This window comes from Eumetopias jubatus, unplaced genomic scaffold (assembly GCF_037043125.1).
Source record: "Eumetopias jubatus isolate StellerSeaLion01/CBP00866 unplaced genomic scaffold, mEumJub1_p1.0 scaffold_16, whole genome shotgun sequence".
Taxonomy (NCBI): Eukaryota; Metazoa; Chordata; class Mammalia; order Carnivora; family Otariidae; genus Eumetopias; species Eumetopias jubatus.
The window spans coordinates 70786056-70803148 of record NW_028274822.1 but is presented as its reverse complement, the minus strand read 5'-3'; the positions used below and the strand labels follow the sequence as shown (position 1 = coordinate 70803148).

The following is a 17093-nucleotide window of genomic DNA, read 5'->3' as shown; positions in this document are numbered from 1 at the left end:
AATAAAAAAGTTGGAAGGTAATTTGGTTCTGCTTGTACATTCATTCATTAATTCCACAAATGTTTACTGAGTATTTACTCTAGCTGGCACCAAACAGTACTGTGGACATGAAAGATAGAGCCACGCATAATCTAGAGGGGGGCATACAAACAATTATACATAGGAGTAATGTATAAGAATTATCAGGGAAAACTTCCTTGAAGAGGTGACACATGAGCTAGCTATTAAAGGATGAATTGAGGAGAGTCAGGAAAAGAAGTGGGAAAAACACAATACAAGCAAAGTAAGCGGCATATGCAAATGCACGTGGGTGAGAAGAAACTGGGTAGTAAATGCAGATGAGGTTGGAGGTGAGGGCGTGGCTGTTCATGAAAGGCATTGTACACATACCATTCTTGAATTTGATTGAAAGGTGATGAGTGTAATAGAAGAATTTTAAGCAAGAGAGTGACATGAAGAGATTTTCCTATTGGGTATGTTATTGCAGCAGTGGCATAGAGAATGTTATTGCAGTGTAGACAAGAAGGAAAGCGAGAAGAATAGATAGCCATTGTTGCAATCCATGTGAGAGGAAGGGACATCTCTGACAGATAACCAGATGGTAGGAGGGCCCAGAACTGATGACCAATTTTCAAATAGAAAACCTGGAAAGGTGTAGAAATGTGTATAAGCTTATCCTGCAAAGTGAGCTAACTGATCTAGAGTGTCTAAATGACTTGACACAGCTCATTCAGTTAGTTAGCAGCAGACCCAATATTAAATGTCAAGTCTCCTAATTCCAAATCCATTGTTCTCATTCTTATGGCATGTGGTTATTTGTAACTCAAATTTTTAAAAAATCAGGTCATATTTAAGGGAACTTGCTACTTAAGAAATCCATTGTATATACATTGCAGAAAGTGCAATCACTGCTCTAATTTACATTCTAAAAATGGTCTCAAGTGTCCTGATATTTACTTTATATTTATTTGATCATATGGTAAAGAGTTTTGTTCTTTTTTAAATAGAGTTTCAGTATTACATATGATTGAAAAGTATGCTGTTTTTCTATACGGTTATAGCAGTAGTACAAGCTTCGAAAGTGGGACAAACAGTGAAGATATTAAGAAAGCCAGTGTTCTACTGATCCGTAAATTATATATACTGATGCAGAACCTTGGACCCCTTCCTAATGATGTTATACTTACTATGAAACTCCACTACTATAATGCGGGTAGGTGGAGACCTCTAGTTAAATTCCTTCTCAAGTGTTGAAGTAATATTTTACATAGAGAGATTTTGCAAGCATCTGAGAGATACCTGTTGCTACACATGAAAGATTAATTTGACTTTTATTGAAACTCACAGTTTTCTTGGTTTTCTGCCCTTTTCATTTTGCAGTGACTCCACATGATTACCAACCCCCTGGTTTTAAAGAAGGGGTAAACTCACACTTCCTGCTGTTCGAGGGGGAGCCTGTAAACCTGCAAGTGGGATTGGTCTCCACTGGCTTTCATAGCATGAAAGTAAAAGTCACAACTGAGGCCACCAGAGTATCTGATTTGGAGAACAATCTCTTTCAGGAGAACAGCACTACTGAGATTGCTCATCAGGGTCTAGACTTCGATGAAGAAGAAGAGGAATGCAACAATCATGTAAGGCAAAACTTTATCAAGCCTCCATTGCTTCAGTTAAACACAGCTAACATTTTTAATTCCCTCATAGGTTATATCACAGTAATAGTCCAATGGAGTATGTCAGGTATAAAAACTAAAACAAAATTAGCCTCTGACCTCAGGGAGTTTTTATTGTAAAAAAAGTACTATACTGTAAAAAAAGGGAATATACTTTGAAATTGTCCATGACTACAAGGGAAAAAAAAGACTTTCCAATATACTTCTTTTAGAAAAGGTAACCATAAACTTAGAAAATTTGGGATTTTCTTTTTTCATTTATAGGTAACATTTTTAGGATTTAAAAAATATTCTAGGTATTCATTCTCAATGGAAGTATAAATCAGTTCTTGATTACTGGGATAATTGAGTGGAGGGAGGTTGGGGGAGAAAAAAGTTATAGATAAACTCAAGTCAGAGTGAAAACAAAATGATAGTCAACTGTTGGTTATGTAGAGAGAGACAAGCTTTGGGGCTAGGTCCCTGGGGAAAGCCCAGGGGCTGGGGTGTTTGGAGCCACTGGAGCCAAACGGGTAGGGCTCTGAGCCCTTTACTTTCCTACTTCCTCCAGTAGAGACTTGGAGTTGAATACTTGCTAGGGCCCCACTGTCCTAGGTAAATCCACACCCTGTCATCTGGGTAACAAAGTTTGCTGTATGTCAATATTGTATTAAAAGAGTTCTGAGTTAGACATAAAAATTTTTCAGACTGCTTAATGGGAGGTGATGCTATAAAGTCTTTTCAGGAGCTATTTTCCAATTAGGATGCTAATTTATTTGCTTGAGATACTTTGAGTCCTACTTAAAGAGATGACTGTAGTAAATAACTTTTGAAGGTTCTTTCTGGTTCTTTAAATCTGTGTTATATTTAATATATTGAAAAGAGGCCTTAATTAATATAAATAATATAACCAAACAGGATTTTTTTCATCTTTAGTATTTTTACAATGTCACAGATGCTAATGGCTTTAGAGTTTGATGCAACTTTCTTCTGATTCTGTTCCAGAAAGATATAGTTAACATAGGCTGGTTTTAAAAAAAAATAAAGGTTAAGAAAAGAATGGATTTTTATCTTTAATCCAGTTATCGACTGGATTTTTATCTTTTAAAATTAAGAATTTATCTTTTACCAATGGAAATGAAAGTGGACAACTTGAGAATGAATAATTCAATTGATAGATTAAAAGACATGTGATAACACTTTCCAAGCATATGTTTAGTAGGAACTATATATACAAAAATCAGGACTTTGTGGTAAACTCATTCAATTCAACTTGCCAATTATATGAAAGAATTTAGTAAGTCTAGTTGAACAGCTTTCTGACAGTTTGTCACTGCAAATTCTGTTGTTTTCCTTCATGGAACACACACCCACACCCACATACACATTCATACACAGGTATACATATATAGAACATTTTATGCTTTTAAAAATCATTTTATTTTGAAAATATCACGCATACCGCAGAGTATATAAAATAGTATGTACAGTTTAAAGAATAATGAGAACATTTGTATAGCCTCCATTCAGGTTAAGAAGTAGAACATTGTCACTACCTTGGAAGCCACCATGTGCCCCTTTCTCATTGCACCCCTTCCTTCTCCTCCAAATGTAACCACACTCCTAACTTTTATGATAATCCTTCTATTACTTTTCTTTATAATTTTACATCCATGAGTATATCCACTTGTTTAAAACTTTTATATAAATGTAATCATACTCTTAAGTTATTCTTCTATGATTTGCTTCTTTTGCTTGACCATCAAAAATGAGATTTATCCATTTGTGTGTGGTTGTTCATTCATTTTCACTGCTGTAGAATATTCTACTCCTCATAGAGTTTCTTTCTTTTTAATTGTTATAAGCATTCATATACAAATCTCCTGGTATATATTTACAAGAGTATCTCTAGAGAATATACCAAAGAATCCTAGGGCTTATACATTTTCAACTTTATTAGTAATGTAGAACTGTTTTCCAAAGTGGTTGTACCAATTTGTACTCCACCAACAGTGGAGGAGAGTGCTCTACATTCTTGCCAACACTTAATATTATTCGAGTTTATGTTTTCTGTCTATCTACTGGATGTAAAATGGTAATACTTCATGATTTTTATTTGCATTTCCCTGCTTATTAGTAAGTTTGAGCATCTTTTCATGTGTATTGGCCATTCTGGTTTTCTTATATATAAAGTAACTGTTCAAGTCTTTCATTTCTTTTTCTATTGGATTATTTATCTTTTCCTCATTGATTTAAAAAATATGTTCTGATTAATAATTCTCCTTCACTTATTTGTGTTGTAATATTTTTTCCATGTTTGTGGTATATCTTTTCACTTTTTATAAGATGTCTTTGGTAAAGAGAAGTTCTTTTTTTTTTCTGGTAAAGAGAAGTTCTTAGTTTTAATGTAATCAAATATTTTCTTCTAACATGTGCTTTTGAATATTCTTAAGAAGTTTTTCTTTACCTGAGGTCGTTTATAATACAGTAGTACTGCCTTATCTGTGGTTTGGCTTTCTGCAGTTCAGTTATCCTCAGTCAGCTGCAGTCTGGTAGTAGATAATCCTCCTTCTGACATATTGTCAGAAGGTCAGTAGTAGCCCAACACTATATCACAATGCCTACATCACTCACCTCACTTTATTTTACCACATAGGCATTTTTTTTAAGATTTTATTTATCTATTTGACAGAGACAGAGATAGTGAGAGCAGGAACACAAGCAGCGGGAGTGGGAGAGGGAGAAACAGGCTTCCCACTGAGCAGGGAGCCTGATGTGGGACTTGATCCCAGGACCCTGGGATCATGACCTGAGCTGAAGGCAGCCGCTTAACGACTGAGCCTCCCAGGCACCCACCACAAAGGCATTTTATCATCTCACATCATCACAAGAAGAATTATGAGCATAAAGTAAGATATTTTGAAAGGGAGAGCGACCATACTCACATAACTTTTATTACATTGCATTGCTGTAATTGTTCTATTTTATTCAGTTATTGCTAGTCTCTTAATGTGCCTAACTTATAAATTAAACTTCATTATAAGCATGTATATATAGGAAAAAACATAGTATATATAGGGTTTGGTACTATTTATGGTTTCTGGCACCCACTGGAGGTCTTGGAATATATCCCCTGCAGGTAAGGGGGACTACTGTATTCTCCAGTATTTTATTCTAAGAATTTTAAGGCTTTTCTTTTTACATTTAGGTTTTTATTCCATTTCAAGTTTATTTTTATTTGTGGTATGAGGTAAACCAGACCCCTTTACAATTTTTAAATTCAAGTATAACTTAAATACAGAAAAACACATCATAATGTTACAGCTCAATAAATATTCACAAACTTGAACATCAGGGCTGGGATGAGGGTGAGGCAAGCAAGGTGAGAGTAAGTGGGCTCTTAAATTTTGCTTTTTAGGTAACTTGTTTGTCTTACCTTTGTCCCAGCCTACTGAATAAACACATGAAGTCAACACCCAGATGAAGAAACAAAATACTACCAGTTCCTCAGAAAACCGAGTCTTACTTTGAAGTCACTCAACAAGAATATTTCTATCCTGACTTCTGTTAGCATAGATTAGTTTCTCTTGTTTTTTATTTTATAGATATAGAGTCATAGAGTATGAGCCATTTGTTCATTCAACATTATGTTGTGAGAGTTATCCATAGTCTTGCTTGTTGTTGTAGACCATTCTCACTATTCATTCCTCTAGCGTTGGTGGGCATTTGGATAACTTTCCAGTTTTGACTATTATGAATAGTACTGCTCTGAACATTCTGAACATGTTTTTCAATGAAATATATACACATTTCGGGCGCCTGGGTGGCTCAGATGGTTGAGCGTCTGCCTTCAGCTCGGGTCATGATCCCAGGGTCCTGGGGTCGAGTCCCGCATTGGGCTCCCTGCTCAGCGGGAGCCTGCTTCTCCCTCTGCCTCTCTCTCTCTCTCTGTCTTTCATGAATAAATAAATAAAATCTTTAAAAAAAAAAAGAAATATATACACATTTCTGGTGGGAATAGAACTGTTAGGGGTAGATTTGCTAGGTCAAGGATATGTGTACATTTAGTTTTAATAGATACTACAAAACAATTTCCAAAGTGATTGTGCCAATTTATACTCCCATCAGCAATGTATGAGAGTCGTGGTTGCTCCACATCCTTACCAACCCTTGGCATTTTCTATCTTTTTAATTTTAGCCATCACGGTGAGTGTATAATGTTAGGTCACTGTGGTTTTAATTTTCAGTTTCCTGATGACTAATGAAGATGAGCATCTTTTCATATGTTTATTGGCCTTGTTGGATATACTTTTTTGTGAAGTGTCTTTTCAAGTTGTCATTTTTTTCTATTGGGCTCTGTTGGATTGTCTTTCATTCTTTTTGATTTGTGGAGTTCTGCATATATATCCGACGTAAAAGTCCTTTGTCAGATACATGTATTGTGAGTATCTCTTTGACTTTATGAGTTGCCTTTTTAGTCTCTTAATAGTATTTTGTGAACACTAACAGTATTTGTGAACAGAATACTAATTATGTTAATTTTAATATAGTCTAATTCATCAATCTTTTCAGCTATATTTGTCAGTTTTTATTTAAAAATTTTTGTCTGTTGGGGTGCCTGGGTGGCTCAGTCAATTGAGTGTCTAACTCATGGTTTTGGCTCAGGTCATGGGATCAAGCCTCACTTTGGGCTCCACACTTGGTGGGGAGTCTGCTTGAGATTCTCTTTCTTTCCCTCTCCCCTTGACCCTCCCCTGATTACCCTCTCTCTCTCAAATAAATAAATCTTTTTTTTTTAAACAGGCTTCTTTTTTTTTTTTTAAGATTTTATTTATTTATTTGATAGAGAGAGAGATAGCCAGAGCAGGAACACAAGCAGGGAGAGTGGGAGAGGGAGAAGCAGGCTTCCTGTGAAGTGGAGCGCCCGATGCAGGACTTGATCCCAGGACCCTGGGATCATGACCTGAGCTGAAGGCAGACGCTTAACGACTGAGCCACCCAGGCGCCCCTCAAATAAATAAATCTTAAAAAATTTTTTTGTCTATTCTAGGGGTGCCTGTGTGGCTCAGTCAGTTAAGTGTTTAACTCTTGATTTTGGCTCAGGTCTTGATCTTGGGGTCATGAGATCCAGCCACGTATGGGGCTCCACACTGAGCCTGGAGTCTCCTTAAGACTCTGTCTCCCTCTCCCTCTGCCCCCAACCCCTGCTTATGCTTTCTCTCTCCCTCTCTCAAAAAATTTTTTTTTGTCTAATCTGAAGTTCACAGAGATATGCTCGGTGTTTTTCTCTAAAAAGGGGAAATAATGACAGAGGCAGAAGAAATTTTTTTTAAAGATTTTATTTATTTATTTGACAGAGAGAGACACAGTGAGAGAGGGAACACAAGCAGGGGGAGTGGGAGAGGGAGAAGCAGACTCCCTGTGGAGCAGGGAGCCCGATGCAGGGCTCGATCCCAGGACCCTGGGATCATGACCTGAGCCGAAGGCAGATGCTTAATGACTGAGGCACCCAGGTGCCCCCAGAAGAAATTTTTTAAATTATAAAAGACCTCCATGAATAACTTTATACCAAAAAATATAAATACCTTACTTTTCTCTCCCCTACATTCAAATGTTCATATATTGTGATATGAAGTTATTCATGGAGGTCTCTTATAATTTAAAAAAATCTCTTTGTTTCTATAGCTGTTTCCCTGTTTTTCTGTTTGCTGTTTATTTGTGCCCCATTAGTTATTCTTGGTTATATTTGCTAAAAATCAGTATTTTTTATTATCCTTTCAAAGTCATCTTTTTGTTGTCCTGATCACTTTTTTTTTTTTAAGATTTCATTTACTTTATTATTTGAGAGAGAGAGAGCACACATGCAAACACAAGCGCACATGGGGAGAGGAGCCGAGGGGGAGGGAGAGGGAATCTGAAACAGACTCTGCACTTTTTTTTAAATTTTTTATTGTTACGTTAATCACCATACATTACATCATTAGTTTTGGATGTAGTGTTCCATGTTTCATTGTTCGTGCATAACACCCAGTGCTCCACGCAGAACGTGCCCTCTTTAATACCCATCACCAGGCTAACCCATCCCCCACCCCCTTCCCCTCTAGAACCCTCAGTTTGTTTTTCAGAGTCCATCGTCTCTCATGGTTCGTCTCCCCCTCCGATTTCCCCCCCTTCATTCTTCCCTTCCTGCTATCCTCTTCTTTTTTTTTTCTTAACATATATTGCATTATTTGTTTCAGAGGTACAGATCTGTGATTCAACAGTCTTGCACAATTCACAGCGCTCACCATAGCACATACCCCCCCCAGTGTCTATCACCCAGCCACCCCATCCCTCCCACCCCCCCACCACTCCAGCAACCCTTAGTTTGTTTCCTGAGATTAAGAATTCCTCATATCAGTGAGGTCATATGATACATGTCTTTCTCTGATTGACTTATTTCACTCAGCATAACACCCTCCAGTTCTATCCACATCGTTGCAAATGGCAAGATCTCATTCCTTTTGATGGCTGCATAATATTCCATTGTGTATATATACCACTTCTTTATCCATTCATCTGTTGATGGACATCTTGGCTCTTTCCACAGTTTGGCTATTGTGGACATTGCTGCTATAAACATTGGGGTGCACGTACCCCTTCGGATCCCTACATTTGTATCTTTGTGGTAAATACCCAGTAGTGCAATTGCTGGATTGTATGGTAGCTCTATTTTCAACTGTTTGAGGAACCTCCATACTGTTTTCCAGAGTGGTTGCACCAACTTGCATTCCCACCAACAGCGTAGGAGGGTTCCCCTTTCTCCACATCCCCGCTAACATCTGTCGTTTCCTGACTTGTTAATTTTAGCCATTCTGACTGGTGTGAGGTGGTATCTCATTGAGGTTTTGATTTGGATTTCCCTGATGCCAAGCGATGTTGAGCACTTTTTCATGTGTCTGTTGGCCATTTGGATGTCTTCTTTGGAAAAATGTCTCACGTCTTCTGCCCATTTCTTGATTGGATTATTTGTTCTTTGGGTGTTGAGTTTGATAAGTTCTTTATAGATTTTGGATACTAGCCCTTTATCTGATGTGTCATTTGCAAATATTTTCTCCCATTCTGTCGGTTGTCTTTTGGTTTTGTGGACTGTTTCTTTTGCTGTGCAAAAGCTTTTTATCTTGATGAAATCCCAATAATTCATTTTTGCCCTTGCTTCCCTTGCCTTTGGTGATGTTTCTAGGAAGAAGCTGCTGTGGCTGAGGTCGAAGAGGTTGCTGCCTGTGTTCTCCTTTAGGATTTTGATGGACTCCTGTCTCACGTTTAGGTCTTTCAACCATTTGGAGTCTATTTTTGTGTGTGGTGTAAGGAAATGGTCCAGTTTCATTCTGCATGTGGCTGTCCAATTTTCCCAACACCATTTGTTGAAGAGACTGTCTTTTCCATTGGACATTATTTCCTGCTTTGTCAAAGATTAGTTGACCATAGAGTTGAGGGTCCATTTCTGGGCTCTCGATTCTGTTCCATTGATCGATGTGTCTGTTTTTGTGCCAGTACCATACTGTCTTGATGATGACAGCTTTGTAATAGAGCTGGAAGTCCGGAATTGTGATGCCACCAACTTTGCTTTTCTTTTTCAACATTCCTCTGGCTATTCGGGGTCTCTTCTGGTTCCATACAAATTTTAGGATTATTTGTTCCATTTCTTTGAAAAAAGTGGGTGGTATTTTGATAGGGATTGCATTGAATGTGTAGATTGCTCTAGGTAGCATTGACATCTTCATAATGTTTGTTCTTCCAATCCATGAGCATGGAACGTTTTTCCATTTCTTTGTGTCTTCCTCAATTTCTTTCATGAGTATTTTATAGTTTTCTGAGTACAGATCCTTTGCCTCTTTGGTTAGATTTATTCCTAGGTATCGTATGGTTTTGGGTGCAATTGTAAATGGGATCGACTCCTTAATTTGTCTCTCTTCTGTCTTGTTGTTGGTGTATAGGAATACCACTGATTTCTGTGCATTGATTTTATATCCTGCCACTTTACTGAATTCCCGTATGAGTTCTAGCAGTTTTGGGGTGGAGTCTTTTGGGTTTTCCACATAAAGTATCATATCATCTGCAAAGTGTGAGAATTTGACTTCCTCTTTGCCGATTTGGATGCCTTTGATTTCTTTTTATTGTCTGATTGCTGTGGCTAGGACTTCTAATACTATATTGAATAGCAGTGGTGATAGTGGACATCCCTGCCACGTTCCTGACCTTAGGGGAGAGCTTTTCCCCATTGAGAATGATATTCGCTGTAGGTTTTTCATAGATGGCTTTTATGATATTGAGGTATGTACCCTCTATCCCTATACTCTGAAGAGTTTTGATCAAGAAAGTGTGCTGTACTTTGTCAAATGCTTTTTCTGCATCTATTGAGGTTATCATATGATTCTTGTTCTTTCTTTTGTTAATATATTGTATCACGTTGATTGATTTGCGGATGTTGAACCAACCTTGCAGCCCAGGGATAAATCCCATTTGGTCATGGTGAATAATCCTTTTAATGTACTGTTGGATCCTATTGGCTAGTATTTTGGTAAGAATTTTTGCATCCATGTTCATCAAGGATATCAGTCTGTAATTCTCCTTTTTGATGGGGTCTTTGTCTGGTTTTGGGATCAAGGTAATGGTGGCCTCATAAAATGAGTTTGGAAGTTTTCCTTGCATTTCTATTTTTTGGAACAGTTTCAGGAGAATAGGTATTAATTCATCTTTAAATGTTTGGTAGAATTCCCCTGGGAAGCCATCTGGCTCTGGGCTTTTGTTTGTTGGGAGATTTTTGATGACTGCTTCAATTTCCTTAGTGGTTATAGGTCTGTTTTCTCTTTCTTCCTGGTTCAATTTTGGTAGTTGATACATCTCTAGGAATGCATCCATTTCTTCCAGGTTATCTAATTTGCTGGCATAGAGTTGCTCATAATATGTTCTTATAATTGTTTGTATGTCTTTGGTGTTGGTTGTGATCTCTCCTCTTTCATTCATGATTTTGTTGATTTGGGTCATTTTTCTTTTTGATAAGTCTGGCCAGGGGTTTATCAATCTTGTTAATTCTTTCAGAGAACCAGCTCCTAGTTTCATTGATCTGTTCTACTGTTCTTTTGGTTTCTATTTCATTGATTTCTGCTCTGATCTTTATTATTTCTCTTCTCCTGCTGGGTTTAGGCTTTATTTGCTGTTTTTTCTCTAGCTCCTTTGGGTGTAGGGTTAGGTTGTGTATTTGAGACCTTTCTTGTTTCTTGAGAAAGGCTTGTATTCCTATATACTTTCCTCTCAGGACTGCCTTTGCTGTATCCCAAAGATTTTGAACAGTTGTGTTTTCATTTTCATTGGTTTCCATGAATTTTTTAAATTCTTCTTTAATTTCCTGGTTGACCCATTCATTCTTTCTTTAGTAGGATGCTCTTTAGCCTCCATATATTTGAGTTCTTTCCGACTTTCCTCTTGTGATTGAGTTCTAGTTTCAAAGCACTGTGGTCTGAAAATATGCAGGGAATAATACCAATCTTTTGGTACTGGTTAAGACCTGATTTGTGACCTAGGATGTGATCTATTCTGGAGAATGTTCCATGGGCACTAGAGAAGAATGTGTATTCCATTGCCTTGGGATGGAATGTTCTGAATATGTCTCAGACTCTGCACTTTGTGCAGAGCCCCATGTGGGGCTTGATCTCATGACCATGAGAGCATGACCTGAGCCAAAACCAAGAGTCAGACACTTAACTAACCTACGAGTACCTCAAATTCAACATCTCTAGAATTTCATCTTCTGACCAGATATGCTCTTCCTTCTCTCAGGTTCATCATGTTGGTGGTGTAACCATGATTTTATCAAATAGCCTGACCAGGAATGTGTTCAACTTTTGTGTTCTCACCTCTCACATCCCTTTGGTTACCTTTTCCAACTGTTTTACCTTTGAAATATTTCTCAAGTTTGGCCCTACTGCCATTGTGCTGGTTCAGTCTGTCATCACTGCTTTCTTTGTGAATGACAGCTAAGTCTCCTTACTGAGTCTCCCTCATATCAGCATTGCCCCTCTAATCTGTCTTCTGGAGTACCAGAGAATGAGGGTACTAAAACTATGATAACCATTTTCACATATTTCAACTTCATTTATTTTGTATAATTTTAAAGGACAGAAGGAGAGACAGGAAATGAAACTCAACAGGGAGTGAGAGGAGGTTGATTTTGGCTCAATAGAAGGAAGAACTTTCTCTTAAAAATTTTGAAAGCAATATTATAATGACATTAAAGTAATTTGAAAAGCAATGCAAATCTTCCAACTTTCCTACCATCCTATTGACACTGTTTTCATTTTTGTATGTTCCATTACCTCCTGTCTTTTTCCACAGATATACATATTTGTATATGGCTTTAATCATAGTTTATATATCCATTTGTTTTGCTTTTATACTTAACATTAACTTTATAAATATGTCCCACCTTAATGTTCACATTTCTAATTTTAGTGACCTTTTGTTTCATTTGGGTACTTACTCTGCCTTTGTGTACTTTTATTTTATTTTTTTTTAGATTTTATTTATTTATTTGACAGAGAGAGACAGTGAGAGCAGGAACACAAGCAGGGAAAGTGGGAGAGGGAGAAGCAGGCTTCCCGCTCAGCAGGGAGCCTAATGTGGGACTCGATCCCAGGACCCTGGGATCATGACCTGAGCTGAAGGCAGACACTTAACGACTGAGCCACCCAGGCGCCCACCTTTGTGTACTTTTAAACATTTTACGTGCTCTCTCTCTCTCTAAAATAAATACATAAATGAATAAAATCTTAAAAAAATATTTAGGCTAATTCCTGATTTTGCTATTATAGATAGTGTTATAATAAATACTTTTGTATGTATGACAGAATTTTCTTTGTTTTCTAAAGGATATAGTATCAGGAGTGAAATGTACAGAACCTGAAAATTTGTATAGCTCTTGAATGAGTATTACCAAATCATTTTCCAGAAGGTTTCCAGCTTCTCTACCTCTTCAGGATGGATTTTCTGACAATGACAACTGTTAAAAAATCTGGCTGTCTTGAGAAAAGTAAACTACTTGTCACCAGCTGTGTTCAAGTATAGATATATATTGTGTTCAAGATAGGGTATAGATGATTATCTTCAGGGTGTTGCAAGAGAAAATCATGATTTAGGAGAAAAGTTAAACTAGTTTGACCTCTGAGATCCCTTCCATGCTAAGATTCTCTGGGATATTTTCAAAATTCCTATCAAGAGTAATGCCTTGCTAAGCACTGTGAGGAAAACAATGACATACAAAATATAGTTTCTACATTTGGAAACTCTGGCTGAAGAGAAAATACTTACATAATGTAATGAGAAATAATAGTGGAGAGTGTATGAATGACAGAATAATATTAACTAACAGCAGAGCATTGTTCTCAGGGTTTTACATGTATTATCACTTTTAATCTTCCCAGCTATTTTATGAAGTAGATTCTATTATTATCCTGATTTTATAAATGAGGAACACAGACTTAGAGAAATTAGCCAAAGGCTACATACACAGTGAATAAGTAGCAGGGCCAGGATTCAGATTAAGGTGGTTGGACTTCAAAGCCTGTGTTATTACAATACAGAAATAGGATAAGTTGGCACTGATTTTATGGATGAATTATATTTTTATTGGCAGAAATCAAGGCAGAGGATGTTCCAAGCAAGTTGGAAAGTATAGTATAGTATAGAACTTCTGTCTCTATGACTTGTAATTCCAATACTGAACTTTCCATACCTTTCCCTGTATTCTATGGCTTTGCTGCAATCTCTACGTTTGGTAACCTCTAACTCAAAGATTTCTTAAAACTTTTTTACATCATAAAATTTTCTATTAAAATAGAAAGTCTAGGGGCACCTGGGTGGCTCAGTCATTCAGCATCTGCCTTCGGCTCAGGTCATGATCCCAGGGTCCTGGGATTGAGCCCCGCATTGGGCTCCCTGCTCCACGGGAAGCCTGCTTCTCCCTCTCCTGCTCCCCCTGCTTGTGTTCCCTCTCTCGCTGTGTCTCTCTCAGTCAAATAAATAAATAAAATCTAAAAAAATAAAATAAAAAGTCTACAAAATCTTGACTCCAACAACTTATACTCCTTTTTCACCAGTGATCTGTAGTAAAGAAAATTTAACATATCATATTGTTGTGAGACTATTGTAAGATTGAAAAAAAAAGATTTTAATCCAATTTTCTTTTTCAGGTTATTCCTTATCTCAGTCACAGAAAGAGAAATATAAAAAATTTCACCCATAGTTGAAGTTATTAAGTATTTGTACTATTTTCTGGTATGATCCTTAAGATCCAAGGAATTGGGGCACCTGGGTGGCTCAGTCATTAAGCGTCTGCCTTCGGGTCGGGTCATGATCCCAGGGTCCTGGGATCGAGCCCTGCATTGGGCTCTCTGCTCAGTGGGAGGCCTGCTTCTCCCTCTCCCACTCCCCCTGCTCGTGTTCCCTCTCTTGCTGTCTCTTTCTCTGTCAAATAAATAAATAAAATCTTTAAAATTAAAAAAAAATGATCCAAGGAATGATGTAAAAGTGAGATCATAATTTGACAATAAGTCCAGAAACTATAAAAGCACACAGATTTGAAATTTAAAAATTCTTAAGTTATGAGAACTCTTAAAACCTAACTCCACTTGGACACAGAACCCAAGTAGGAGACCAAGGAATCATAGGACAAAACAGAGTTACGTAGAACTGTCTGGAAAACCCTATCCTAAATGTGTCCTTATCATTTTATCTACCTCTGCAACACCTTCAGGACAGGTCTTCATTCCTAATAGGGATGGTTTGGGCTAAGATCTAGCTAGTAAGGCCACACAAACACAATGGCACCAGTATTCTGGAAAGTTGGGCCTGTTTTCTCTGTTGTGGTCAACTGGATGGATAGCAATAGACATATGTACTAGAGAGAGACCCCTGGGCAGGCTTCTTTAAAGAACTCACTATATGGTGACAGTCAGCACATATTCTGGAATTGGATGTGGAATCTTTTTTTTTTTAAAGATTTTATTTATTTATTTGACAGAGAGAGACACAGCTAGAGGGGACACAAGCAGGGGGAGTGGGAGAGGGAGAAGCAGCCTTCCCACGGAGCAGGGAGCTGGACTCAGGGCTTGATCCTAGGACCCCGGGATCATGACCTGAGCCGAAGGCAGATGCTTAATGACTGAGCCACCCAGGTGCCCCTGATGTGGAATCTTATTTAAATTTTATTCTAAATTTAAAGGCCGAGGGAAAAGTACTTCTTTCTAATAGAGATAATTAACTCCAGCCCCTTAAAAGACTAGTAATTACTGACATATACAGATAGCTATAAAAAATGGAGGGCTAATGTTGCCCACATCTACTTTAGAGACCGATGGCCCTAGTTTATTAAACCATTATAGCTGTTTTGGAATTCAAATTTTTATCAGTTTTTCAGATAGGGGGTCATATGCCATAATTTTCTAATTTTCTGAGCTCCTTATGAGTCTGTACCTCCATGTTAGAAAGAGTTGCTAGACGCTCTGTACACATCTCTTCTAGTCCTTCCTTTGTACCTAGTAATCTTGATCCAGCATGGTATATTTTCTCATCTGTGACACATTAATTTAACTGATGCATAAATAATTCATACAAATGATGTTTTTTGAGAATGAGCTAAAGGCAGAAAACTTTTTTAATATAACAGCCATAAGTATTTCTTTTTTTTCTTTTAGAGATTTATTCATTCATTTGAGAGAGAGAGAGATTATGCACGTGAGCAGGGGGAGGGGCAGAGGCAGAGGAAGAGGGAGAGAATCCTCAGGCAGACTGCTGAGTGTGGAGCCTGACTTGGGGCTTGATCCCAGGACTTTGAGACCATGACGTGAGCCAAAACCAAGTATTGGATGCTTAACCAATCAAGCCGCCCAGGTGCCCCCAGCCACCAGTATGTCTTTTTTTTTTTTTTAAGATTTTATTTATTTATTTGAGAGAGAGAGAGAATGAGAGATAGAGAGCACGAGAGGGAAGAGGGTCAGAGGGAGAAGCAGACTCCCTGCCGAGCAGGGAGCCCGATGTGGGACTCGATCCCGGGACTCCAGGATCATGACCTGAGCCGAAGGCAGTCGCTTAACCAACTGAGCCACCCAGGCGCCCCGCCACCAGTATGTCTTAAAAACCAGTTCAATAGTTTAACATTTTGTCTAGGTACAATGAACATTTTTGGATGCATTTTTTTTCCTGTGTGAAACCCATTTTTCACCCTTTTGTGCTGACACATTTGATTAGTGCAAATGATTCGTTTTTGAGAAATTAGAATATAAAGTACAATTAGTGCCAAAGTAAATGGTACCATTTAAGTGTGGGCTAGAAAGATATTTTCTGAATTCCTTAGAATTGCTTTGTATCCCAGCCAATGGATTGAAACTAGAGACTTTTTGTTCAGAACCTATATTCTCCTTCTAAACTCTGAACTGAAGTTTTGCATTTTGCAAGTATAGTCTGATGATTTTCATAGCATCACATCTCATGAAGCATATATGCTTTGTTTGATACAATGTAGTGTTGGCAAGGATATCTTAGATTCTTGGAAGTGGAGTTGATTGTTGAAAACGTTGGAGAAGGCACATTATCTACAGAAAATATTCAGACTTAAAAACCACACATCATTCTCTATCATGGGGTTAGTCCTTTCCACAAAGTTTCTCTTTGTCAAATAGGAAAATTTTTTCAATTAATTTTTGTTTTGCATTATAGAATGTAATTCTTATCCTCTGCTAACCATGCAAAGAGGAATGAAAGTTGGTTGAATTTCCCACAGTCCTTTAAGTCATTTCTTTTTTTTTTAATATAGACCATTCTATAACACATCAGAGAGTTATTTCTAGTGGGAAGGAACACACTGATGATCTGTGTATGTTTCATTTATATAAAGAAATAAAGAGTATATTGGTATTTATTATAGCAGAAGAAAAGTTGAGCATAGTGAGTAGCCTGAGGTAGGAATATTTTGGATGTACTATTATTAAATCCTAGCATTAAAAGAAATGTTTTGTTAAAAAAAAACACAACGACAGAGTAAGACTGAGAATGTTCTGTTTGTTTAAAAAAAAAGATACTCCTAATAGTCTGAAATAATACAATGTTATCATTATACTAAAACCATTAAACTAAAACTATATTAGGTTCTATTTAAATTAGGATTTTTTTTCTCTTCCCGTAAGTGGCCTCAGGTGATCTCTAAAATAGTTCATTATTCACTTGACCCAGAAAACCCTACAAAATCATGCAAATCAAGAGGTTCAAATCTTTGTGTTCACTTTAAGAACACAAGTGAAACTGCCCAGGCCATCAAGGGTATGCATATCCAAAAAGCCACCAAGTATCTGAAAGATATCTCTTTACAGAAGCAATGTGTGCCATTCCTTCACTACAATGGTAGAGTTG

The 17093-nt window shown here is 37.5% G+C and overlaps 1 protein-coding gene across 1 annotated transcript in view; it reads left to right on the top strand.

The window, feature by feature from the left end:
- The window catches only part of HORMAD2 (HORMA domain containing 2), an 86118-nt gene that overhangs the window by 22816 nt on the left and 46209 nt on the right, over positions 1–17093 (top strand). Inside the window, exons 8-9 of the mRNA XM_028124784.2 lie at positions 1062–1213; positions 1381–1634. Of these exons, the coding sequence (XP_027980585.1) occupies positions 1062–1213; positions 1381–1634 (406 nt within the window). The remainder of the gene's footprint in view (positions 1–1061; positions 1214–1380; positions 1635–17093) is intronic.